The sequence below is a fragment of the Hydra viridissima genome, unplaced genomic scaffold, assembly GCF_058129835.1.
Source record: "Hydra viridissima isolate aposymbiotic clone 2 unplaced genomic scaffold, HvirCarnegie_v1 scaffold_15, whole genome shotgun sequence".
Lineage (NCBI taxonomy): Eukaryota > Metazoa > Cnidaria > Hydrozoa > Anthoathecata > Hydridae > Hydra > Hydra viridissima.
Window position 1 is genome coordinate 8,405,266 of NW_028324314.1, and position 24,933 is coordinate 8,430,198.

The 24,933-nt window shown below is 29.6% G+C and overlaps 3 protein-coding genes and 1 pseudogene across 4 annotated transcripts; 3 read left to right on the top strand and 1 right to left on the bottom strand.

Annotated features, from left to right (window-relative positions):
• Positions 1–236: 236 nt before the first annotated feature.
• LOC145184291 (zinc finger MYM-type protein 1-like) lies at positions 237–1,421 on the top strand. The gene is made up of 2 exons (XM_090072550.1): positions 237–243; positions 412–1,421. Exons 1-2 carry the CDS (start codon positions 237–239, stop codon positions 1,419–1,421), a joined length of 1,017 nt encoding a protein of 338 aa, XP_089928676.1.
• Positions 1,422–3,224: 1,803 nt separating this feature from the next.
• Positions 3,225–4,019, top strand: LOC149878502 (uncharacterized; annotated as a pseudogene).
• Positions 4,020–7,199: 3,180 nt separating this feature from the next.
• LOC145193143 (WD repeat-containing protein 89-like) lies at positions 7,200–18,259 on the top strand. 2 transcript variants are annotated; one of them, XM_090073011.1, is made up of 15 exons: positions 7,200–7,509; positions 10,194–10,222; positions 11,058–11,123; positions 12,863–12,947; positions 13,127–13,170; positions 13,299–13,407; positions 13,733–13,811; positions 14,009–14,056; positions 14,169–14,252; positions 16,799–16,885; positions 17,054–17,095; positions 17,243–17,319; positions 17,396–17,501; positions 17,846–17,923; positions 18,012–18,259. In XM_090073011.1, exons 1-15 carry the CDS (start codon positions 7,415–7,417, stop codon positions 18,081–18,083), a joined length of 1,101 nt encoding a protein of 366 aa, XP_089929137.1. In that variant the 5' UTR covers positions 7,200–7,414; the 3' UTR covers positions 18,084–18,259. The 2 variants fall into 2 exon arrangements, with proteins under 2 accessions (XP_089929137.1, XP_089929138.1); XM_090073012.1 differs by having other exon boundaries at positions 7,228–7,509; positions 12,863–12,973.
• A 904-nt stretch (positions 18,260–19,163) lies between these two features.
• Positions 19,164–21,938, bottom strand: LOC145193145 (hatching enzyme 1.2-like). Its single transcript, XM_090073013.1, has 8 exons — positions 21,801–21,938; positions 21,570–21,710; positions 21,116–21,233; positions 20,892–20,995; positions 20,699–20,770; positions 19,726–19,813; positions 19,503–19,648; positions 19,164–19,411 (listed from the first exon to the last, which is right to left on the bottom strand). The coding sequence occupies exons 1-8, from the start codon at positions 21,868–21,870 to the stop codon at positions 19,278–19,280; spliced, it is 873 nt and encodes a 290-aa protein (XP_089929139.1). The 5' UTR covers positions 21,871–21,938; the 3' UTR covers positions 19,164–19,277.
• Positions 21,939–24,933: the final 2,995 nt, after the last annotated feature.

The window sequence follows — 24,933 nt, forward strand, 5'->3', positions numbered from 1 at the left end:
GTGGATATTTCTCCTCAATGATCCTCCACGCTGATTTCATAACAGGAGCGTTGTCGCTTATGAAACTGGTAAATTTTTGTGAGCCAATCTTCTCAATAACTTGTACGATTTTTTTGTTTTCTACAAATTTAAAGCCACGATGGTAAATCTTTGATTACGAAATTCTAGATCTACTAGAAAGATATGATATTGATATAACCAATTGTCGGGGACAGGCATACGATAATGCAAGCAATATGTCTGGTAAATATTCTGGATTACAAGCACGTTTAAAAGAGCGGAGTGAATTAGCTTTTTAAGTCCCCTGCGCTGGACATTCTTTAAATTTAGTAGGGCAGTGCAGTGTCAGTGAGTGCATCAATTCTATCAAGTATTTTGGCGTTCTCCAGAGTTCGTATTCATTTTTTGTAGCTTTAACACATAGATGGGATTTATTGAAAGGAAATCATGCTACAATCAAGCGTCTATCAGATACACCATGGTCATGTAGGTCAGATGCTTCAAAAAGTTTAGTAGAAAATTTTGATGGGATTCATGCAGCGCTATGTCATATAGCTGAGGATACAGAAGAAAAATCTGATACTCGTCATGAAGCTTTGTATTTATTAAATAAGATCACTAAGCTAGAGTTTGCATTCATGGCTGTACTTTGGCATCACATACTTAAGAGGTTTAATGCAGTTAGCAAATTTCTTCAAAAAGTTGAATTAGATTTGCATACAGCAAGCAGTATGTTACTTTCACTAATTGACTTTGTAAAAAACTTACGAAACGACTTTACAAGATTTGAGAATGAATCAAAAAATCTTAGCTCGTTTATTGAAAAAGACTATTCAGATAAGAACAAAAGAAAGCTAATTAAAAAATTGAGCAACGGAGAAAACCAAGTTGATTCTTTAAGCGTATCCGACAAGTTTCGAGTGAATACATTTTTTGTCATTATTGACAAACTTGTGACACAATTAACTATAAGAAGTGATGGTTACAACCACGTAAATAAGTTATTTGGATTTCTATCGAAGCTGTTAACTATTAGTACCATGGAATTGCAAGTTAGCACGAAAAAATTTGTAGAAGTGTACTCAAATGATTTAGAAGATAGTTTCATATTTGAAATAGAACAATTTGTAACATTATTAAAGTTGCAGCCTCCGAGTTTTTTTTCGCATAAAAAAGATAAATCTAAGACTGGAAACACATTGATTCCTCTGCATGTTATAAATTGGATTGTTGAAACCGATATTATTGATGTATTTCCAAATGTTTATATAGCATATCGCTTGTTTCTAACTATTCCCATAACAAATTGCGAGGCTGAGAGATCATTCTCTACTCTTAAAAGAGTTAAGAACATGCACCGATCAACAATGGTCCATAGTCGTTTAAGTAATAAAGCAAGATTAACTATTGAGTCAAAATGATTAGAAACTTTGGATTTCAGCGATGTGATTGCAGAGTTTGCGGGGAAGAAAAGCAGAAAACAATCACTCAACTTAATAAAATAAATATAAAATTTGTATAAATATCAGTGATAGCGTTTTCAAGAAAGTCTTTGTTTTACTCATTTTTGTCGTTGTTAATGTATATGTTTGTATATGCGTATTATAAAACTTTAGCTCCACATTTGGGAAATCTGTCATGCATTTCCAACCAGTAATGATCAGCGACCTCTTTCATCATGGGATGCTACGGCAATAAGTAAATCCTTTGACTTGTGAGAGTTATTGAAGGAGCCAACCAGCTCTGTCATCTTATCACTTAAATTTCTCCACAACTCAATTTCGGTACAGTACTTTGCACTATCAAGTTTAATTGATGAACAACACACCAGAACGCATCATTTATAACACAATCCTTTCCGGATTTTTTGATGTTTGCTCCACCATCGCATGTTATTGTTATGCGCACATTTGGTCCCAAGTTTAGGTCTTTAATAAAGCTATCTAATCTTTTTTGCGATTTCTTCCGATGAATGTTTGCCAGCAAAGTGTTGTATATATTGTAATCATAATAATATAATAATCATGTGCTAAGGAATTATTTGAGCAAATCACAGGTACATCATATGAATATTTTTTTTCAAGTTAGTAAGCTATTATGATGATATTCATTCTTGTTTTTAAAGAAATTAGTTGTAATGATGGCCTATTTCATTTTATTAGAAAATTGTTGTGAGCCAACCCCACCCCCACCCTTCCAATAACCTTCCAATAATATTGCGGGAAATGTTAAACTTAGGTACTTACTCTGCTACAAAAAATTAGGTGTCTTACATAATATTTTTCAATAAAATTTTTAAAACATATAAAAAATTAGTTTTTTAACTGCGCCCAATACATTTAAAAAAATACTCAACATACCTTTGATATTTACATCTGAACAGCAACGATGTTTTTCAGAACATTAAATTCAATAACACCAGTGAAAACTGCAAAAACAAAAAACAAAGACAAAAATGACGTTTAATTATTCTATTTTATAAAAAATACCTATGTTGATATGAAATTAAAAGTAACACAACAAAATACATTCTTACAACACATACGCCAACCCCGCTATAATTAAAATGGTCGAAGACTTTGATTACAAAATCCAGTCTGGTTTTTCGTCCAGTGCGGTTAGATTAGATAAAAGAGTCAAAAGAATCGGTTTTAAGAATTTAAGCAGAAATAGAAGCGGAAACGGCTGAGTTGGGATCACTTCTAATGGAACTACCAAATGAAAAGTCGGTTTTTGTGGCTTTTGATTTTGTAATGACCTAGATTGATTGAAAGCCTTGACTTAGATCACCAATACGAAATCAAAGCAAAATTGTTCAATATGTGGAGCCAAGCCAAATGAATGAGTGACATTAAACATTTAAATAACTTAATTCTTGTGGAGGCCTTTTAATTGTCACCATTTCATGCTTGGATCCGGAACCAAGGGGAAGGTTGGCAGCACTCCTCCCCTCATTCCTCAGAAGTATTACATATCTGAGCACAATTGGCAGTGTTGTCTGTTTTTATCGATTTTGGATAAGTTGAAGTATATTTTTAACAGTTTGTTTGATGTATTTGTGTTCACTAGTCTTCGACAGTAGTGCTATAGGTAAGTGTCTTGTTTGAAGCTTAAAGTTTGAGGATTACTTTAACATACAATATTACACAGTATCTGTTGATGAGTTAACAAAAAATAATTTTTACTCTAACCATGGCGATGGGGTAGGTTGACCCAGCACAAACATGGCTTTGGTGGTTGATGCAATTGGCAAAAGTGTGCCCCCATATTTTATCTTTCCAAGAGTTAACTTTAAGTCTCACTTTATTCGTAATGGACTGATAGTGTGTGATGGATCAGCCCATTCTTTAGGCTGGATGACAGAGAAAAATTTTCTTAAATATGTCAAACATTTTGCCACTCACATACGTTGCTCAAACAACCGTCCTTGTCTTATTTTGTTTGACAACAAAGAAAATGGGATCACACTTTTATCCTTTCCAGCACACTGTAGCCATAAGCTACAGCCATAAGATAGAAGTGTTTACAGTCCTTTTAAAAAGTTTGTTAACTCTGAGTGTGATGCGTGTGATACGTATGACTATCTATTATGTATCAGGTAGAGTAAGAACAGCACTTCCTAAAGCTATAACTCCAAGGAACATAATGAGTGGCTTCCAAGTAACGGGAGTATATCCATTTAACAGAGATATTTTTTCAGAAAAATACTTTTTGTCATCTTTTATATCAGATAGACCAGATCCTGATGTTGGTTTCTCCACTGCAGATTAGAACACATCCAAACAAACAAATCTCAATAGATCGATTGCCTCTGTATCTACTTCAAAGGAAGGAAATTTTCCAGATTTAAATAAAATACCAGATGCCACTCCTAACCCTTAACTTTTACCAAATCCTGAAGAAGTAAAGCCTTTTGAAAAAGCTATGTCTAGGAAACAGAGAATAAATAGGCCTAAATATTGGAAACAAGTTTCTGTTATATTAACAGATATCCTTGTTAAAAAAGATTTAGAACATGAACAGAAGACATCAAAAGAAAAAAAAGAAAAGGCTTTAAACCAAAAAAAATAAAACACATACTTAAAAACTATTCTCTACCAAAGTAGGTGATCCAAATTATTCTAAAACCAACAAGATTCAATCTTGTCAAATTAAGAGAAAGAAACCGAACAAGAAAGATGAGGAAAATGACATTGAAGATGAGAACGAAGATATTTTGATTATTTATTTAAGGAGATTACATCGTCTTAAATAAAGCATTTTAAAAGTATTCACAAACTTATATAAGCTTTCAATAATACATTTTTTTATTGTATATAGTTTTAGCAATCTTCTCCCATAAAGAAACAAAATAAAACACGAAATGCGAAAAAGTTAGGAATCAAAGAAAAAAAACCAGGCCAACGTGCCCCGGTCTACCCTACATTTCAAAATAACACTAAAACTTTTAACTTTCAAAATAAATTTGATTTCTGGACACCTGTTTGTATGGAAGCGTCTCACTGTGCATTCGTAGTTTGCAAATTGACATTGTGTCAATTTAAATTGTTCCTGGTAATTTGTTTGGTCAAATTGGTCAACTTCTTAAATTGAGTAGTTTAATTAATTGATTAAGTAATCAATTACTTATTTCAATTTTATGTATTTACATTTTAGTTTTTGACGGGCACATCACACATGTTGCTTACGATGTTGCTACGTGAAATTGTTGCATTGATAGCAAAAAGCTTATTTGAATTTGTTAACAATTTTATAATATTTAAGTTTATTGTGCGTAATTAAAATTTAGATCAAAAGATAATCTATAAATGACTATTTTAAAATATTGTTTTAAATTATTGTGTGAAAGTTATCAAACTTATCATGATCTGAATTTTTTTTGCGTTGTGATTTCTTTTTTGACAGTTATGGGGAGGTGTAAGCTTACGTGTATGTTTAAGTGTGTATCTATTTTTTTATCTGTTAAATGTACTTAGAAAAAAACGAGATGTTTGAATGTGTTTGAAAACACACAAAATTTGAATGTCTTTAAAAACTCAAACCTGAGCTTGATACGTTTGCACTTTAGACTGAAGGTAAAGAAAGAATTTGGATTAGAACATGGAAGCGAGTTGTGTCATCTGTTGTTGAAAAAAGCAATGTTGATCTGAAAGTTGCTGATGAAAATAGTAAAGTATCTGAAATAATCCTGTCCGGATAAAACACCCAGACTGCAAAATTTACAAATAGTGAAATCAGTAAGATCAGTTCCATCGACACTACATTTAAATAAAGTTAACGAAAAAAAACTGATTTTGGTGCTAAAAGTTTTGGGTAACAAATTGGGCTCAATCTTTAATGTTTAACACTTGAAGTTGTTTTTTTTTTTTTTAAATATACGTAATTGCTGCATTAATTCAATAGGGAAATAGTAGTTTCGGAACAACCAGTCCGCTGTTCCGAAAAAATAACTGGATCATCTTGTTGCAGCAGCACAAAGAATTCTATTAAAATTGTTTCAGGTGCTGGTTAAAGTTGTTAAAAACTTGTAAAAAAATGAAATATATTTTTAGTTGCACATTTATTTACTTGATTAGAAAATAAATCGAAAGAAAATTCGATGTTTCTTTTTTGTTATATGTGGAGGTTGCAGTCACTGCAGCCATTTAGATATTTTTTTTGTTATATGTGGAGGTTGCAGTCACTGCAGCCATTTAGATATTTTTTTTGTTACATGTGGAGGTTGCAGTCACTGCAGCCATTTAGATATTTTTTTTTTAATATGTGGAGGTTGCAGTCACTGCAGCCATTTAGATATTTTTTTTTATATGTGGAGGTTGCAGTCACTGCAGCCATTTAGATATTTTTTTTTATATGTGGAGGTTGCAGTCACTGCAGCCATTTTAGATTTTTTTTTTATAAGTTTTTAGAAATTGTGAATGTTTTGAAGACACTTCAAAAAATTTGCTTCATTAAAATTTTGTTAAACGCATAAGTTTTTTTTTAAAATAATGCTCAGAAAATTTTAAAAGATTGGTATTTTATTTGTTAATATTTGTTTTTTAAAGAAAAACCAAACGCCGATGCTCATTTTTTACAACAACTTCAGTTCACAGTGGTAATTCCACATATTCCAGGTAATACGTTAATAAGTAACTGGATCATCTAGGATCATCCCTTTTAAAAATCATGGATTACTGTTTTGTTGCCGGGTCTCGGAATAACTTTTCAACGAAATACTTCTGTAATGTGCTTTGGTTAGATGCGAAATAGGGATTTTAGCAGCTTTTATCTAATAGTTTACTTTCATATATTTGATGGTAGTGCTTTAAACTTTTGTAGTTCGTCATAAGTTGAACGAATAAATAGTTTCTTTATTTCTTTCTTATTTTATTCTGTTTTTTTCTAAGTTCTTGTTTTTGAAGCAAAAAAAATTATGATTAATTATGTCAAATGAAAGGTTCAAGTAATGGAACTTCCACTTTAGTAACTCTTTCTCTTCTAGTGTGTTCCGCAGATTATAAGTTACCAACCTCTGGATTTAGTGAAGTTATCACCCATTTTAAAATTTCTAAATACCGAAACATTCAACAATTTGGCAATTTTTTTTTGAAGGGTATAAAGTTTAATGCAGTAAATTTTCGGATAAGTTCACTTTAAATGCAAATTGATGTTCCGATAACTTAAATACTATAAAACCGTAAAATTACCGATAAGCCACAAAGTACACTTATTTATACCTTCTGTCAGTGTTCATAAACCACAAGTCCCGTTTATTATTTTAGTCTCTTATTTATTTTTTCCTTACGTCACTTTTAATCATATGTTTTGTATTCTTGTTTTCTATATCGCTTTACTTGATCTTCCTTTAGGCTCAAGTATAAATGGTCTCACCGGTTTTTATTATGGAACGTATTTGAACCAAAAAGAGTAAAACACAGGCATATTGTTCTGGTAGAAGATTTCAAGATTTCACGCACTAGTAACAAGTTGAAGATTGCGAAGTTGTAAGTGGGGCTTGTGTCCTTGGCACTACGTTTCTCGTAATCGGTGAGAAAGCTTTTGATATAATCGGCGTTATGACTAAAAATAAAAAACAAGCTTTACTGGCAGTTGTAATCAGCCTTATCTCCATAAAAAAGACGTCGTTGTGAACAGCAACTAAACGCTGACGCTTTAGCTTTTTGTTTTAAATGGAACGAACATGAACTGAAATTGTTGCTTAACGGCTCAAACGTTCGGGCACGTAAACATCTTAGCGGAAAAATATTCAAGGCACACGTGGAAAGCAAATGTGAACTAACCAAATGTTATAAACACATTTAACACAATACTTGCTTTTGGTTTTCTTTTTGTATCACCTTTGTGAAGTACAGCACAGTCAAATAATTTTTTGAATAAACTTACTCCCTTCATTTAATGCTGTCTTTTCAAGATGACATTCTCAAGAATGAAGTTAGCTCGTTCTTGTGCCATTTCACTTTCCGATGAACCTGCATATGTTCTTAACTTTGCATTACAGACTAACCAGTAAGTATTTTTTTATGATTGATAGCTATGTTAAATCCTCGAGAGGTGCGATCTTGTGTTTTAATTTATATTTTTGAAAGTAAATTGGGGAAGAATTGAAAGAAGGTAAACAGATGGAAGTAATAGCTCAAATGAATAATCTGTCGACCTCAGCCTTTTATATCAGAGCTTTAAAGAGTATGTGTGTGTGTGTATCACTCAGCAAAATTAAATATTTTTAATACAGTTGTTAAAGTATGTCCTACCCTAAAACAGTACTAAAACTATTCAGATATGTTTGTAAAATTATTCTGAAGAAAATATACAATAGTCTAATTTAGTTGCATTTCTATTATTTTCTGTTCTTATCAGGTTTTTAGCATGAATAAAATTTTTTCTGTTAAACCTGTTATAAACCTTTTTAGAGATGAGTTTTACAACTATTTATATGGATTGAAGAAACCTCAACTAAGTCATTTTAAATATCAGTTCTGAAGTTCTAGGCCATAAATACTTTAGCTTTAATTTTGGACTTGAAATCTGGATTAAGTTCCCTGGATAGTCTTATCTTCTTTTCCCTGGACTTTCTCATCATCTAGCAGCATAGCATACAAAAAGTTTTCTTAACTTAAGAGTTATCCTAAGGCAAAAAAAGAATTAGAGCAAACCAAATAGAACAGTAAATCTGGATTATGTAATTTGTGATGCAGTTCAAATCATGTATAGTTTTCTTAGTTTTTGTATAACCATCATTATTCTTAAAGTAAGAGTTAGCCACCATACATGGCAGACTGGACAAGGTTTCTTATTTGCATACTTGATAGAAAAGTAACCTTTAGTTATTCTAACACAATACTCATAAAATTTACACTAGTCCATACTCAGACCATATATAATATTGGGATTCACATATTTCTATATCTGATTTTATGGAAACAATTTAAATTCATACATTAATTAGCAAGGTACTTGTTCACCATTAGAGCCTTTAATAGGTGATACATAAGTTATTGAAAAAAAGAAAAACTCTAATATTTTTTTTATAAATAAAGGATTTATTTTTGAATAAAAATCATTTATTTTTAACATGAATAAACTCCATAATCTGCAATAAACTCCATTTTTTTCTGACATCTTTCAAAAGTGACAGAAAACCTTTTGCACTTAAAAGTCCCCAAAGATTCTTAATTTATTGTGCTTGGGACACAGTTGTTGGGATTCTTTCCATCCAATTAGGAGAATCTTTAGAGTAATGAGAACATGCTAAATCTGGCTGAAATAAATAATTAAAGTCACCATGATACTTAAATGAAAGAAGTTTTTTTCTAAATACTCATTAACATCAATTGTTATAGCCTTGGAAGTACGAAAAAATGACATAGCATGGTCAGATATGTCTATCCTCACTATTAACTTATTCAGAAATATCTCTTTTCCTAGAGAGCAATCACTTTCTGAGCATGCTTCTTTGATGTTTGTGTAGCATACAAAAACATTTTTGCAGTTGATAATATGCCTGAGTTAACAGGTGATAACATGCCTGTTAGGCATTTACTTTTATATATCATATTTATAGTTCTATATATCACCATGTTTTATACTTCTTTTCTTTGCTTTTATTTGTTGATCAATTGTGTAATTTGGTAGTCTTTTCATGTTTTCTTTATTTAATATTCATTTTTTTTATTTGATGACCAATTGTAAATAAATCGTTCATTTGCACCAAACTTAAGACCCAATATTCTCTGACTGACTCCTTTTCAATTGTTGATGAATGTTTTGTCTTGAAAGTTTGGTGTTTTTTTCTCTAGTCCAGGATGTTGAACAACCAAATCAGAAAAAAAAAAAAGCTTCAAGTTTTTTTAAGTCATCATAGATTTATTTTGAGCTTTTACTTCATATACCATTTTCAATTGTGTCAGATAATTTCCAGGAAAAAATGTACTTTACAAAATTGTATTCATAAAATACCTTAAATTCAGTTTTTATCTGAGATTTCTTTTCTTAGTTTCTAGTTCATAGTCAGTTTCTATTTCATAGTCAAATAAAGTAGCTGTTGCTATTACAACTGCAGTAGCATCTCTAACTTCAAATCTTCATGCTTGGTATAATTTTATATTTTCTTTTCCAGCCAGCTTATACTGGATTTATAGTTTGTACATTAAATTCTCTCAGCAGATAATACTTTTTAAAATATTCTGGATATTATATTTTTTAATAGTTTGTCTTTTATCAGAGGGAGGTTTGGATTAACTCTATTCACAGTTTCTGCAAGTCACTATTGACCTTTGTCAAAATTGATAGAATCAATTTTCTGTCCATTAAATAATTATTTATTACTCTTGTATTAAATTAGCTATTTTTAAGTTGGTAGCAAATCTTCCAAATGTTTTATTTAAAACCTTAGAGGACCTTTGCAGGTCCTCTTACTTTCTTTGAGCTCATTCTGATATCACAATATGAATTATCTGAAGTTAGGCACACACATTTTCTTCCTCGTTAATGTTTTCTTTCATTAATATAAAATACAAATATAAGAAAAATTTTTAAGTTAAGATATTGAGTGAGAAACTATTCTTTAATTTATATTTCAGATAAAACTATTTGTACTTGAATAGTTATGCCGGAATAAAGCTGTTATATATTTTTAGTAAAAGAAAAATAACTAAAATCCTGAAAACTATACCTTATTTTTTCAATACTAGAAATGCTGAGGGACGTCTTGCAGTTGCTGGTCAGTATATGTACTATAAATTTGTATGTTTTAAGTTAGATTGAATGGTTGTATAAGTTATTATAATTGTTGGTTTTGTAAAAAAAATTATGATTAATTATGTCAAATAAAAGGTTCAATTAATAAAACTTCCACTTTAGTAACTCTTTCTCTTCTAGTGTGGTCCGCAGATTATGTTACCAACCTCTGGATTTAGTGAAGTTATCACCCATTTTAAAATTTCTAAATTTTAAAAATTCAAAACATTCAAAAATTTGGCAATGTTTTATTGAAGGGTGTAAAGTTTAATGCAGTAATTTTTCGGATAAGTGCACTTCACATAATACAGGAAAAATACAGGAAATTTTAAAATACAAATTGATGTTCCGATAACTTAAATACTATAAAACCATAAAATTACTGAAAAGCCACTATTATAATTCTTGGTATTGTTGTTGTTGTTGCTATTATTATTTATTATTATCACTATTATTTATTATTATTATTATTGTTATTTTTTATCATCATTATTTATTATTTTTTATTGTCATCATCATCATCATCATCATCATCATCATCATCATCATCATCATCATCATCATCATCATCATCATCATCATCATCATCATCATCAATAACACCCAAAACATCAATCTATAAAGGCTTTGCAATCCAACTAACTATTTTCTGAAAGAGTTTTAATATTTTTCCCTTAGTAAAAAATGAAAGAGATAATTTTTTCTAATACATTTTGTGTGATTTTAGTTTTATCTTTTATGCTTACTCTCCTGTACCAGTTAAGTAGAAGTAAATTAAAATTAAGAATTAAATTTTACTAATTGCTATTATTTTTTAGTATCTTCCACACATGACATTAAGTTATACAACGTTGAGACATTTTGCAGTGAAGGCATTTTACATGGTATGTTTTACAACTATATTTTCATTTTCAAAGTTATAAGCACTTTTAGTTGAAGAAAATTTTTGTAAATTTCATGACTGATTGAATAAAACTTGGTTAAAAAACTTTTCTCAGCAAGGTTGTTACTTTTTATACAAAACCTCTTTCTTAAAAGTGTATTTAATTTGTTTTCTGTCTCTTTGCTTTACTAAATTTATATTTAATTTTAATGTTAACTTTCATGCTCCGTAATGCAGACTGCTCTGTAATAATTTCAATAAAAACTAACCTCACATGGGGAACAAAAGAAAAAATGTGAAAAGAAAATTTTTTAAAAATGTAAACACAAGGAAAAAAATGAAAGTTTATTATTTTGTTGTTTTCACAGTAGATGAGCATTCTTAAACTTAAAAATTCAAGCAAATGATTGCAAAAATCATTAAGAGCTTTTGTGACCAAGCAAAAGGTAGGAAACAAAGTTGCTGTACTTGTGAATCTTTTACTTTCTCTAAAGTGAGTTTAGAGTATTAAATAGAATCAAAGGTTCCTTTACCTTTTTGTTGATAAAGCTTTGCTTATAAAGATTCATACTCATTAAATTCATTCAATTTTTCAAGCTTCAGTTTATTAAAGAGTTTTGCTACCGCATCTTTTCCATAAATTTTCTATTGGATTTAAATCTGATTGTGCTGGCAAATCCAATCATATTATACCATTATTTCAGAACCATCTCTTTCCAATAGAAGCTGTATGTTTTGGATCGTTATCTTGTTGAAACATCCAAAGCAATTACATGTTATCTTCAGTATATGGAAGCATTATTTCTTGAAGTATATTAACATAAATGTCAGCTGTCATAGTGTCTGTTAATAAATAAATAGGACCAATACCAGATGGTAAGAAACATCCCCACCCCACAATGCTTCCACCACCAATTTTTACTGTTTTTTTTAGTGTGGTTCAAACTCTTTATTTGGTGGTCTGCATAACTGCTTACCATCAGTTCATAAAACTAAGCCCATATTTCTTATTTGTCCATGCAGAATATTTATGACACAACTCTTTTCTGGCTTTTACGTGTCATTTTTTAAATAAAGGTACACTTCTAGGTGATCTTGAAAATAATAACTCTTCAGCTCTAATCGTACATGAGGTTATATTTAACTCTAAATGGCGTTGCTGGAGATAAACAGATCCTTTTAGCTTCATGAATAATTAGTTTATCTTCTTGGTAAGTTGTTTTTCTTTTTCAACCTCTAGGTTCCACAACTTTTTGTGGTTTTCAGTGTTTTTAAGTCATTGAATTACTAATCAATCAGCTGAGGTGCATTGTGACTTTCTTCCCATAGTATCTTAAAACTGCTGTATGAATTATTTTTTAATATGCTGTATAACATTAATATCCCCTCATATTTTTAAATGTTAAAATTACTTACAGGTTTACAAAATACTGTAAAATACTATTCATGATATTACTCAGTGGCATAGGAAAGTCATAGTTGTCATCATCGGGGGGAATGTCTAAGCTAAGCTGATTTGAAGGGAAGGGGTAGTAGTGAACCCTCATTTTGATTTAATATGAGGCTTATCACCCTCCACCTCCTTATCCTATGCCAATGATATATTGAGTCAAACAAATATTTTACACATACATACACACACACACACATATATATATACACATTAAATAGATTTGATTTTTGATAAAAAATAATTAACATAATATTTTATGCAATTCTTGTATTTGGTCATTGATTTAGGACATACATCTACTATTTCATCTATACAATTTGATATAAAAAATCCTAATATTATATGGTCTGCATCACTGGATGGTACTCTTCGGTATTATGACTGGATCTACTAGAGTTGTAACTTGTTAATTTTTTTTAGTCACTTGACATAATATCCTTCCATTTACAGAGTAATAATTTATTACTTTCTGTTTTTTGAAGTTTCAATAAATTTGATAACTTTCTCAGCTTTCACAAGAAATTTCAAGTATTTTGATAAAATTTTTTTAGCTCCTGGAATATTGCTAAAGCTGACAAAGAAAGTTCAATTATAAGTAATGATGTTAATCATTATGTTTATTTATGTATGTATATGTATGTTATGTTATGTTATGTTATGTTATGGTATGGTATGGTATGGTATGGTATTTATGTATGCATGCATATGTAAATTTATTATAAGGTCATTCAGAGGTTGGTTACTCTGCTCTTGGAATAAGTTGTGATGGAGCACTTTTGGTTGCAGGAACTGAGAAAGATGAAGAATCAGAAGAAGCTATGGTGGAAATATGGTATGAAGTGTTACACATACAATTGTTAAAATTTTTTTAAACATTTAATTGAAGTTCATGAAAATCAATAAATAATTGAAGTTCATGAAATTTTATTGTTTGAATGCAATTGAAATGAAAATTTTATTGTTTTAGATTTAATCCACCATTAAATTTAAATTTCCAATTCAAATTAAGGATATTATTCAATATTAGAACACAACTCTTCAAGTTTTAATTCATGCAAAACGTGCCAAGTTGCAATGGAAGAATATCAAGGAAATGAAAAATTTTTTTTTTAAATTTTATAAGATATTTTATTTAGCATATAAATTTATTTTATTAGGGACATAAGAAACTCTGAAGAAAGAATTCCCAAAAAACTTGCTGTTTTTAAAGATATTCATTCTGATGATATAACTAAGGTCAGAGACGGTTTCTTACAATCTCCCTCTAAGTAAATAGCTTCTAGAACACAAAGTCTTGAGGAAAATTAGATTTTGTATTTCTAAGAAGTATCCAAATGAGTTCATCACTCATGTGGACATTTCTTTTATTTTATATTTGTTTTGCTAAATTCATTTTTAAATGACTTTAGATATTTCAACATTTTTTTGTTTAGATTCTTTTCCATCCAAGTAATCCAAAGGTGGTTGGTGTTGGTTCCACGGTATGAACATTCCTTGTTTTTATTTATACAATTTATCATCAAAAGATGTTTCAAATTTTTAAAATTGTTTAATGATTGCTGATGATATTATAAGTGTTTACTTTGGATTAAGGATGGCTTAGTTAATATTTTGGATCTAACAACATATGATGAAGAAGATTCATTGACCCAGACACTTAATACAGAATCATCTGTGGTAAGACATTTCAATTTAATTTAAAGTTAGTAGTTATTTTTATTATAATAGTTTAGATTTTTATATATTGAAATAGAAGTTTAAAAAAAACATATTCAAGAATGTGAAACATGTAGCATAACATTTCCAACCTCTTACAATGAAGGTTTATTTAATATGGTCAAAATAATCTGTAACTGTCAATAGAATGATTATTGGTATGAAGTAGTTATTTATATGATTTATTTATGATCTCGGAAGTATTTTTGATGAGAATTATCAGAATTATTATACCTATGATTTAGGTCAATTTTCTTTCTGGCTATTCTCAAGTCAGTGTCGTTTAAATGTTAATTTGAAAGAAGAAAAGTTTTAATTTTGTTAAACAAACCTCATGTAAGATAATTCCTAAATTAGGCATTCAAAGATTAATGTTTGTAGTAAATGTTACTGATAGATATAGAGATAAGAACAAAAATATTGCTGAGCTTTAAAAGTCAATTTGTTATTAAACCATTTGAGTAGTTCAGATATCTTGGTTTACAAATTGCCTGAAAAATTTCAAACACCAATTGCATAGTTGAAAACGAACACCCTCTAGAAGATAATTAAGTGACTACCTTACACTCTGGCTGATTGGAGCTGTATATGCTGTTCAAATGAATATCACTGCTCTCTAAATTGGAGAAAGTTTGATTGGTTGAATGTGATTGTCATTGGGGCCAAAAATGGTCAAAGCCGATGTGACACAGACTCGTTGTAGCAGCAGTGGAACATCAAAAGGTAGGGAAGCATCAGAAGAAGGTTATGGTTTGTATTCTATAAATTGATCTACTGTCAACTGCTCAATCCAGACAAAACCTTTTTATTTAGAGTTGTTCTGTGCAGCTTAAGGTTTTGTTAACTAGAATTATTACAACTGCATGCTTCAAAGCAATCTAATCATCATAAAATTTAAAATTTATGTTCAATTATATTAACATTTAATCTGTCATGATGTTGCTAAATTTCTTTTACACTTGGTAAGCAATCTAGTGCCAAAGTATTCAAAGCAAAGGCGGCTGCATGTACCAAAGTCCTTGTGGTATTATAACTAAAAGATCTGATCAGAAAAAATTAACTCCATATTCTGTTGTTTTAAGTTAAAAAGATTTGAAGCAAATAAATTTTATGATTTTGGCTCAGTATGATAGCATCAGTCAGAATTTCTATGCTTCATAATTGAATATGCTTTTAAAAAGTAAACAAATTATCATTTATTCCAAGATAATTAAGCTGACAAAATTGTTCAATTGAATGTCGAAGATCAAAATAAATTGCTTAATAGAATCTTATTAAGTGCATTATATATTTGTTTTATTTTTTTTGTTTGAAAAAAATTAAATATCTTTAACATATAGTTTACCTGCTTTTAGTTATAAGTCATCAAATGCTGTCTAAAATGTTGATAACACAACTGTACAGTAGCAGCAATGATGTCATCATGTAGTAATTAAAGATTTTATATTTTTGATTTTTGCAGCTAGATAGCAGAATTGAAAAAATTTTACATGAGCTGTTAGCTGAATGTGTACAACTCAGAATTTTCCTCTACAATTTCATTGTTCATTATCTAATATTATATAATGACCAATATAGTTATATTATATATTACAACCATTATATAACCCATCAAAGTCCAAAAATTTCGAATCTTTTTAAAAAAAGTAAATAAGTGTATTGAGTGCAAAAGAGTTTTTTTTAAAAATCATTTCATTTCAAAGATTATTCATAAACCTTTGCATTTAAAATATGAAATAAAAGATTATTTTAGCACTAAAATTTATTATCCAATTTTTACATAGCTTTGGTATTATCATTATCTATACCTCCACCTACACTGGAGACATCTACACCAGGATTGCAAATATCAGCACTTTTAGCATTGCTATTTAATGTAAAACACTAACCTAAAAGAAGGCTATATAGGAAGATCAACAGTTGTCCACTTTTTCTATTCTTGAGAAAAATGGAATTTTGTGTTTAAAGACTTCAGTCAAAGTTTAAAGCTTTAAACAGTTTTAGACACAGATATTTGTGCCTGTTATTGTTGCATTTTTTCACTTGTATATTGTCATAAGAAATGGGTAAGCACCTAAAAATGATGAAAATGAAAAAATGTGTAAATTGGACATCTGTGGCTTTTCCTGCGTAATTTTCAAATGAAATATACTATGTGAAGGACATTTTTTAAGGCATACTATTACATCATTATATACTATTATATTTATATGTAAAATTACTATGTTGGAGTTTTAAATTCCACAAATTTTGAGCTTGAAACATGTTTTTGGATTATTTAAAAAATAGTGTTTTCAGATGATAAGAAGTTAAATCCGCACTGAGGTATTAAAAAGCATGTGTTTTAGGACTTCTTTTTACCTAAAAACTCATGGTATTAAAAAAAAGGTTCATTGTATTGATGTTTTGGATGAAGTTCTCTATCAAATTTCTACATAAATTTCATCACAAATTTATAATTACTGTTAAAAATTAGATTTAGTTATAATTAATTTTGCACCATTTAGTGCACATTTGGTTTTTTTGGTACATCATCAGAGTTTGTGTATGTCTTGACTCACATTGAAACATTGCAGATTTGGAAATACATGGATGTATGTAAAGATGTTTTTTAAAAATTATTATACACAAGGAGTGAGCTAAAAACACTAAAAACATTTAAATGCTGTTATGAATTTTTTGTTTACTCTTGGGGTTTATTTTATTGTATTTTTGTTTTATTAGAGAATTAAAAAAAGTTTATATTTTTCTTTCTCTTTCAGGCAAAGTTAATGACGTCAATCGGCGATTTGCGAAAAAAAACTGTAAATTTCTGTTTAAAAAATTCTGTTCGAAAAATAATGTGCAACCTGTTTTTACAATTTCACTTCAATATTCTATATAACACATTTAAAAAAAAGCGATATAAAAAATATGTTTATAACCATCTTTATTATTCTTGAAATGTTTAGAAATCAATAGAGTACATCATAGACTGTTTTTATCACGAACTATCACAACGGTTGTTTCTGGTGGGAGGCACACAATGGTAGGTAACTTTTTTCCAAATTTTTATTAATGATAGACTAAGTACCTGTTGTAAAATGGAAGATTATGTTTTACAGCGGACAAGTTGAGATCTTTCACGTCAATGTAGACGTCATCGAACCGTTTCAAGTTTTGCAAGAGGGCCATTCTTCTATTGTCCGCTGTATTGTTTACACAAAGCAGGTTCGTCAGAAATCTACATTTTAAATGCGTATTTAAGTTTTTATAAAGATAGAACTCTTTATACATTTATCACATTTTTTACAAAAATGTTTTCAAAGAAAAAATTCATTTGCTTTTGTTAATTATCTCAATTAGCATGGTGTGACCTAACAAAGTACTAACTAACTAGATGTCTAGTTAAAATAACTAAGTTACTTTCTCCAAATGTTTATTTTATATATACGAAATTTTTCATTTCTTAAATTAAGACTTTCTTAAAGCATAAGACTTTGTTAGGTCAAACCACCGTATCTACTTCCTGTTTATTTAACTAATAAATCTACTTCCTGTTTATTTTTATTTAGTATTTCATTACTGGTGCTGAAGATGGTATGATGAGTGCCTGGATGCCTTCATACGATGTTCCATCGGATCAGGAATCTGTTAGTTTTTTCGAATTATATTTTAGGCTCACTAAGATTGTATGTGTTGCTTGTTCTTGTTTTTATCGTTTACATTTTTTTATCGAAGGTTCAAGTTAAAAAGATTAAAAGAAGGAATTTGAAGAAGAAGCCATACAGTGCTGCAGAAGATACGATATAAAGTGTCTTCTTTGTTTGTGAAGGAAAAACAGCATCATCAAAGTTACTCTAATGTCGTGCGTTCAAATCCCATTCATCTGGATGTATACTTGACGGACAGTAGTATTTAAAACAATCTTGTATTTTTACGTAACAGTTAAGCTAACAATTGCGTAACATTGCTTCAAAATTCATTAACGTTTTAGGTTTTGATTGCAACCAACCAACATTCACTGAGATCCTTGCTGGATCATTAAATTTTTTACAATAATTATATAATTATTATTTAATAATTTATTTACCGCGTCTGAGGGCAATCCAACAATCCAAGTTTAAACAACCAAACCCCAAACAAAGCAAACTAACAATAAGAAAACACAATATGAAAAATGATATTAAATTTGCTGTTGTATATCAAAAAAGCATAAAGTTCAGAGAATCGAAAGGTTTTTACGAAACAACATTAAAATTAACTAAAACAGAATTAAAAAAGAAATTTCATATTTTTGAAACATGATCGGTGGAAGTAATATAGAAACGATAAAAATGAAAACTATTCTTTAATTTTTTTTTTTTTTTTTTTTTATTTTCGCAGATAAACTCATATGGTTGGCCTTAATATTGAATAATATGAGTCGTACAACCGACTAAAATTGACTTATAGTGTTTTTCATCTATGAATTTCTTAAAAGGTTCAGCTTTGAATAACAGATTTCAAAAAAATCTTGTGAAAAGTTAAAACGCGATAGAAAAAGTTTTTTCTGCTATAACGAAAAGAAAATTTTTAATGTTAGTTTTTTTTTCAATTATTCAAAGTTGTAAGGAATATTAGAACATCACTGTGCAAATAATGCTTCAATCTCTTTTTTGCTTCGTTGGCTGAAATAGTTTCAGCTTACAAAGCTTCTGCAGGTCCTGTTGTTTATAGTAAAATGCTACGTCTCATAACATGCGTAATAATAAACTTTATGAAACAGCGTAGTGTAACTCAAGTTTTAAGTTTTAGAAAGTAAGTTATTACAAAGTAGATTACATTAAATCACACTTTCTGTAATTTTTAGTCCATAGTAATATAACCAATAACAAAGAGAAAATAAGAAAATAGTTCCGTGGTCACTTTTCATGAAAATCTGATTACACTACAAATCGTATCCACATACATACTAGTAAGCAAATTAAAATTTCTCATTTCAAGTTCAGCCATTAAAAGTTGTTTTTAACAGACATCACAGACTTTACGACATTTCATGTTCATGAACGCTTTGTTTGAGTTACAAAGTCCTTGACCCTTCCAATAATTACAGTCTGCTTCCTTCTCTATATTGATGCAGTTGTTTGGAAGTGGTCCCCCTGTAAATAATTATAAAACCGGTGTAAATAAAATTTTCAAAATTCAATGAATTTTAATATTTAAATGTTAATTTATCTGCAAAATGCGCACCTGCTGGACAGTTGTACATCAGTCTAATTTGCTGAACATCAATAACACTAAAGCCTATAATTTGGTTAAATGTTTCGATGTATTTCATATTTTTAGGATCCACTGTCGTAATGGTTTGCAGGCCTGGCTTTGCGAATGCTTCGGAACTTAAAAAAAAAAATTTTTGTTTGGTTTTTAGACTGAAACGTGTTTGCATGAAAAAAAAGAGGAATTTTTAGAGTACCTGTAATGCATCATTGAACGGAGATCGTACTCTGTGTTTAAAGAATCTACATCTTTGGCAATGTCGAAGTTAAAAGCTGCATTATACTCTGTAATAAAAAAAAATACTTTAAAATCTAATAACTTTACAAGAGTACGGTGATATCTTAAATCATCAAACTTTAGCTTTCTAGGTTTCTCATGCATTACTTTTTGTTAATCGTATTTTGAAGATTCACTTAAATTGGCGATTTGTTGGTCTAGTTATCTCTTTACTCCATTCACTTGGTTTTTAAAATTAAAAAGAAATACTAATTTTTAAAATAAAACAGAAGGGAGAAGAAAATTTATTAAAGAAAAGCCATTAAAAGCTCTGACGTTTTTGACAAAAAGTAGAAAGAGTGATTTGTTTAAAGAAGAGCTAGAAAAGCAGAAGAGATGAAATTTATAAAAACAATTGAGTATACATACACAGAATCTAGGATTAAAAAATGTTGTTTTAATTTATCAACATATTATGACGGCACATGTAACTCCAATGGTTCTCAATATAATTTTCTTTTTAACAAGCTATGGCGGTTAACACTTTTTATTTATTATTGAATTCAACAATCAATAAAAAGTGTTAACCGCCATTACATGTTAAGAAGAACACTATATTGAGAACCATTGCAGTTGTAATTTACTGAGGAAGAACAACTAATAATTCTTGCCGTTCCAACTAAAATAACCAAATAGTCCCCAGATCCTTAATATTAACTCCAACCTTTGTACTCATTCCATTTAACCCACACCCCCGAAACCTTCTTTTACCCTTTCCCACATGCATCATTTAAGATTCCTCACACTTGCTCACCTATTCCCACACTTCTTTCACACAAACTCACAAAAGGTTAATTGGAGTTTAAGCTTTTTTAGTTAAAATGGAGTTTAAACTATTTTAACTAAAAAGTGAATGAAAACTGCTTAACACAACAATTGGAGTTTAAACTTACTTGGATCTATGTTGTTTAAATTAATTCTAACGAATCTTCCTCTATCTGGACGTGATTGTTCATGATGTAATCCTAAACAGAATTCAGATTTTTGGCGATAAGGAATATTTTAATTACAAGCGCGTAATAGCTATGAAAGATTTTGACTTTTTTTAACTGTAGTTACGTTTATATTTTTCTTACTAATACTTACCGATACTGTGGCCAATTTCGTGCAAAGCAGTTCCTTTATCTCCACAATTTTCACCGAGTGAAACAACGTTCACACCGCCACTCATTCCCACGGGTGAATTACATCTGAAAAAAGATTTTGTTACACATTAGTACTAAAAAATTTGAAAAGTTAAAATGAGATGAAAATCAATGACATTTCTGACTCTTAAAAAAAAAAAGAAATGAACAAAAAAGTTTACAAACCCGTTTCCCTTTGTAAATCTAATGTAATTTGGTTGGCTAATTCTTGGAACAAATCTCAAACAAGTATAAGTGTGATAGTCAGCGATAGCGTCGTTAATAGCTTGACGGGTTTTTTGGTCTGTTTATATAAATATAAAGACATATACATACATACATACATACATACATACATACATACATACATACATACATACATACATACATACATACATACATACATACATACATACATACATACATACATACATACATACATACATACATACATACATACATACATACATACATACATACATACATACATACATACATACATACATACATACATACATACATACATACATACATACATACATACATTTAATATATATATATATATATATATATATATATATATATATATATATATATACACACAAAATTCTTGTTACAAAATAATATAGATTTTACAAACCAATTGTGTTGTCGATTACGTATGGAACTATTTTGTTTGTCCATCTTTTATCTTTGATCGATCCAAATGGGCTCATTTTGTTTTGCATCCGAAATTCTTCTGCTGGTGAAAGCTGAATATCTCCCTGATACAGTTTAGGGTCTGAAATCAAACGCATATATATTTATGCTTTTCCATATGAGTACTTAGATTATGAAACGAACACTTTTAATCTGAAACGACTACACTCACTTTCCATTGCCCGATTCCATGCTTCGACAGTGATCACCATGACAGTCACTAAAAATACAAATCGCAACATTTTATTTTTTTGCTAGGTACTAGCGTTCTCAATAAAGCGAACTGACTAAATGAAACTAGAAAGAAATCTTTAAATACCCCGAATTAAAGAACAAGTTTGCATTCGTTTGCTCAGCTGAAATAAATGTCTGTATTTTAATTTTGATTCATGTGAGTTTCACAATTACATATTGTTTGGCAACCTGAAAACTGTGCACATAAAAATTGAGTTTTTATGAAAAAAGAAACTTTACAATAAAAGAATGTTGCAACCACTTACCCCCTCCTGTAATGACCTATTGATGGAATGTTACGAGAACCCTGATAGTTTCATGCCAGAATATCTGCAATTCTTATAAACAAACTTTTTTTCCTTAGATATATTGAAAAGTGTCAACTTCATTAGTGTACTTAAAAGTTAGTTGTTCATGCGTTAGACATTCTCAACTAATAAAGTAAATGTCAAATCAATGGCAGAGATGTCACGTTCATCAATTTAACAATAAAGTTATCAGCAACATTATTAAAAAGTTAACATTGATATCGTATTTTATCAGCATAAAAGTCTTGCAAAACTAGTATTCGGAATTTTATTCCACTGCGTCGGTCAAACTTCCTTTGAAAGTTTATTTTGCTAAATTTAAACTTATATCTTTTTAACTTTACTCAGTTACTCCTTTTGAAAAGTATCTTAATGTATAAACTTAAATGACTGATTTATGTTCATGAGCTATTCATATATATCATATATTCGTATATAACATATTCTGATTTTAGTTCAAAATTTATCTAGGTCAATACTGCCTGGTTATAATCTCATGCTCTTGCTTAAATCTCATACTTTATGTCTAAGAAAATTTAGCTCATGACCACAGGAACTTTATTCCATTGCGTTGTGAAACCCTTTTACCAGGTAAACTTCTTTTGAAAGCTTTGATAAAATTAAATTTCTATCTTTTTTAACTTTACTCAAAGTTAACTGACTGATTTATCTTCATAGATTATTCTAATTTCAGTTCTAAAACTATCAGAGTCAATTCTGAAAATACCCCAGATATAAGCTCATACTCTTGGCTAAATCACAAACTTTATGCATATGTGAATCGTCATTCTTTAAAAAGCTCTTTTTCAAGTTTGCATGTTTTAGAGCACAATAGATTAAAAATTTGAGATTATTATAGAATCGAAGAACTAAAATAAATGTTGAATAAATAAAATATAATATAGAAAGTAATTATAATAACGTTGAAAATGCCAGAAAAAAATGACATCATTTGACGGACATTATAAGACAGATGACAGTTAGCAAATTTCTTTAAAAAGTTTGTTATTTCCTAAGATCATACTCTCTTAAAGTCTGCTAATCGGTGCGAGATAAATAGAATCATTTTCTACACCAGTGATGTAATCAAACGTATATTTTTCTGGAACCAATTGTTTTTTCTCTTGAGTTGCTTTGCTATTATTTTGTTTGAATAGTTTCAACCATGTTAAATTTAATAAACCCTGAAGGGAGGGAGATACATTGTAATAACACAGTAATAAAAGTCAAATTTCAGACGTGTTAGAGAATATGGCCATAAATTGCAAAAGAAAGTTGAAACAATAGTAAATTTATTTGAAAAAGCAAAAAAAGTTTAAAAAACAACTTTATTACGTTGCATAGCAAATATTCAAGCAAAAAAATGAGATAAAGAGTTCTCATTTTCCTTCCTGTTGATCTGTTGTAATTTGGCTCGTTTAATGTTAAGAATCAATCAAATTGTAGATGTAATAGTTAAATATTTTCTGTTGTTATTTGATTAGCTCGTTTAGCCAGCTGATACTTTTAAATTTCGTTTAACTCGTCGTTTTTAATTAACACGTCTTATTTTGTTTTACCACTTGAAATCTGAGTACACAATAGAAAAACCATGACGCATTTTTAGAGATTTTATCGACCAATATTTTCTAATCGGCTTTTTCATTAAAGAAACGCAGCACCCTGATCACAATTCTGTTCAGCTGTTATTCAAGAAATGTGATATGAATAAATCTTGTTCACATATTTACAGTTTCAAGAACTTTAGTATTGTGGTTTTGTTAAGTTAAAAATTTACATTTTTTTTAAGTCAAACGTTTGTACACACTTTTCCTAATATAGACAGCGGCAAAAGAAATCTTAATAAGTTAAAAGAAATTTAGCCATGTTTTTTTTTTTTTTAAATCTTTAACTCTCATATCAAAATTGCACAAGAAACTGTGCAAGAAATTGCTCATAAAAAGCCTTTACAAAAAATGAGCGCTAATTGAAATATAATGATTTAAATTTCGACAGTTTCTTTACATTTTTAAAAGTTCGGCGCAAAATGTTCATCTTGTTTCTCACTTCCAGTTCGTCAGACAGTACCATAGAAATCAGCGGACTACCACGTTGTATTTTAGATTCGTCGGTAACGCTTTAGACTTTTTCAGACTGCTGTTTCCTTCTATAAAATGTTTACTGACTCATGCTCTTCAACAGTGTACCTGATGGTTTGAAAAAGTTAATACACTTAACAAGACACTGACAATTTGTTTTCCAAAATCTCTAGTTTCACCTGCAATTAAATTGATTCTGCAAGAAAAATGTGTTGCGAACAAAATGCTTTGCAAGTTTAAATGCGTTGCAAGCAAAATATGTTGCGAGCAAAATGTGTTGACAGCAAAATGTGTTTTGTATGTTAATTCTAAAAAATGGTTGCTTTTTTAATGTAGTGTAAAAGTTAAGTTTATGCTTTTTTTGCTGGATTTAAATCTTGCATGTATTTAAAGATAACATTTTGCTGGTTGCCTCAAATCATTGTGTTTTTGTTTAATTTACAAAAGCCTGGGACCCATTCGGTTCTTCCGAAATGGTCATTGAGTTCTCCCGAAATTTTCCTTGTATGAAACAGTTGTTTGTGAACTTTGCAAATGAAGTTTAAGACATTTTTTTCTTTTGGAAGTTTCTAGTATGATTAGATTTTTCTTGAAGAGATTTTGTTGTTTCTCGAATCAGTTGTTTTTTTTGTTAAGTAAAGTTCTGTGAGAAACGATTGATGTATATATCTACGCAACATATATC

Excerpts from the sequence above, each read along its gene's own strand:
- LOC145193143 (XM_090073011.1), top strand. The coding sequence starts at position 7,415 with ATGACATTCTCAAGAATGAAGTTAGCTCGTTCTTGTGCCATTTCACTT. Across the intron at positions 11,124-12,862 it reads CAGTGAAGGCATTTTACATG|GACATACATCTACTATTTCA; the intron begins GTATGTTTTACA and ends TCATTGATTTAG. Across the intron at positions 13,812-14,008 it reads ATTCTGATGATATAACTAAG|ATTCTTTTCCATCCAAGTAA; the intron begins GTCAGAGACGGT and ends TTTTTTGTTTAG.
- LOC145193145 (XM_090073013.1), bottom strand. The coding sequence starts at position 21,870 with ATGTTGCGATTTGTATTTTTAGTGACTGTCATGGTGATCACTGTCGAA. Across the intron at positions 20,771-20,891 it reads CGAAATTGGCCACAGTATCG|GATTACATCATGAACAATCA; the intron begins GTAAGTATTAGT and ends AATTCTGTTTAG. Across the intron at positions 19,412-19,502 it reads GATGTACAACTGTCCAGCAG|GGGGACCACTTCCAAACAAC; the intron begins GTGCGCATTTTG and ends AATTATTTACAG.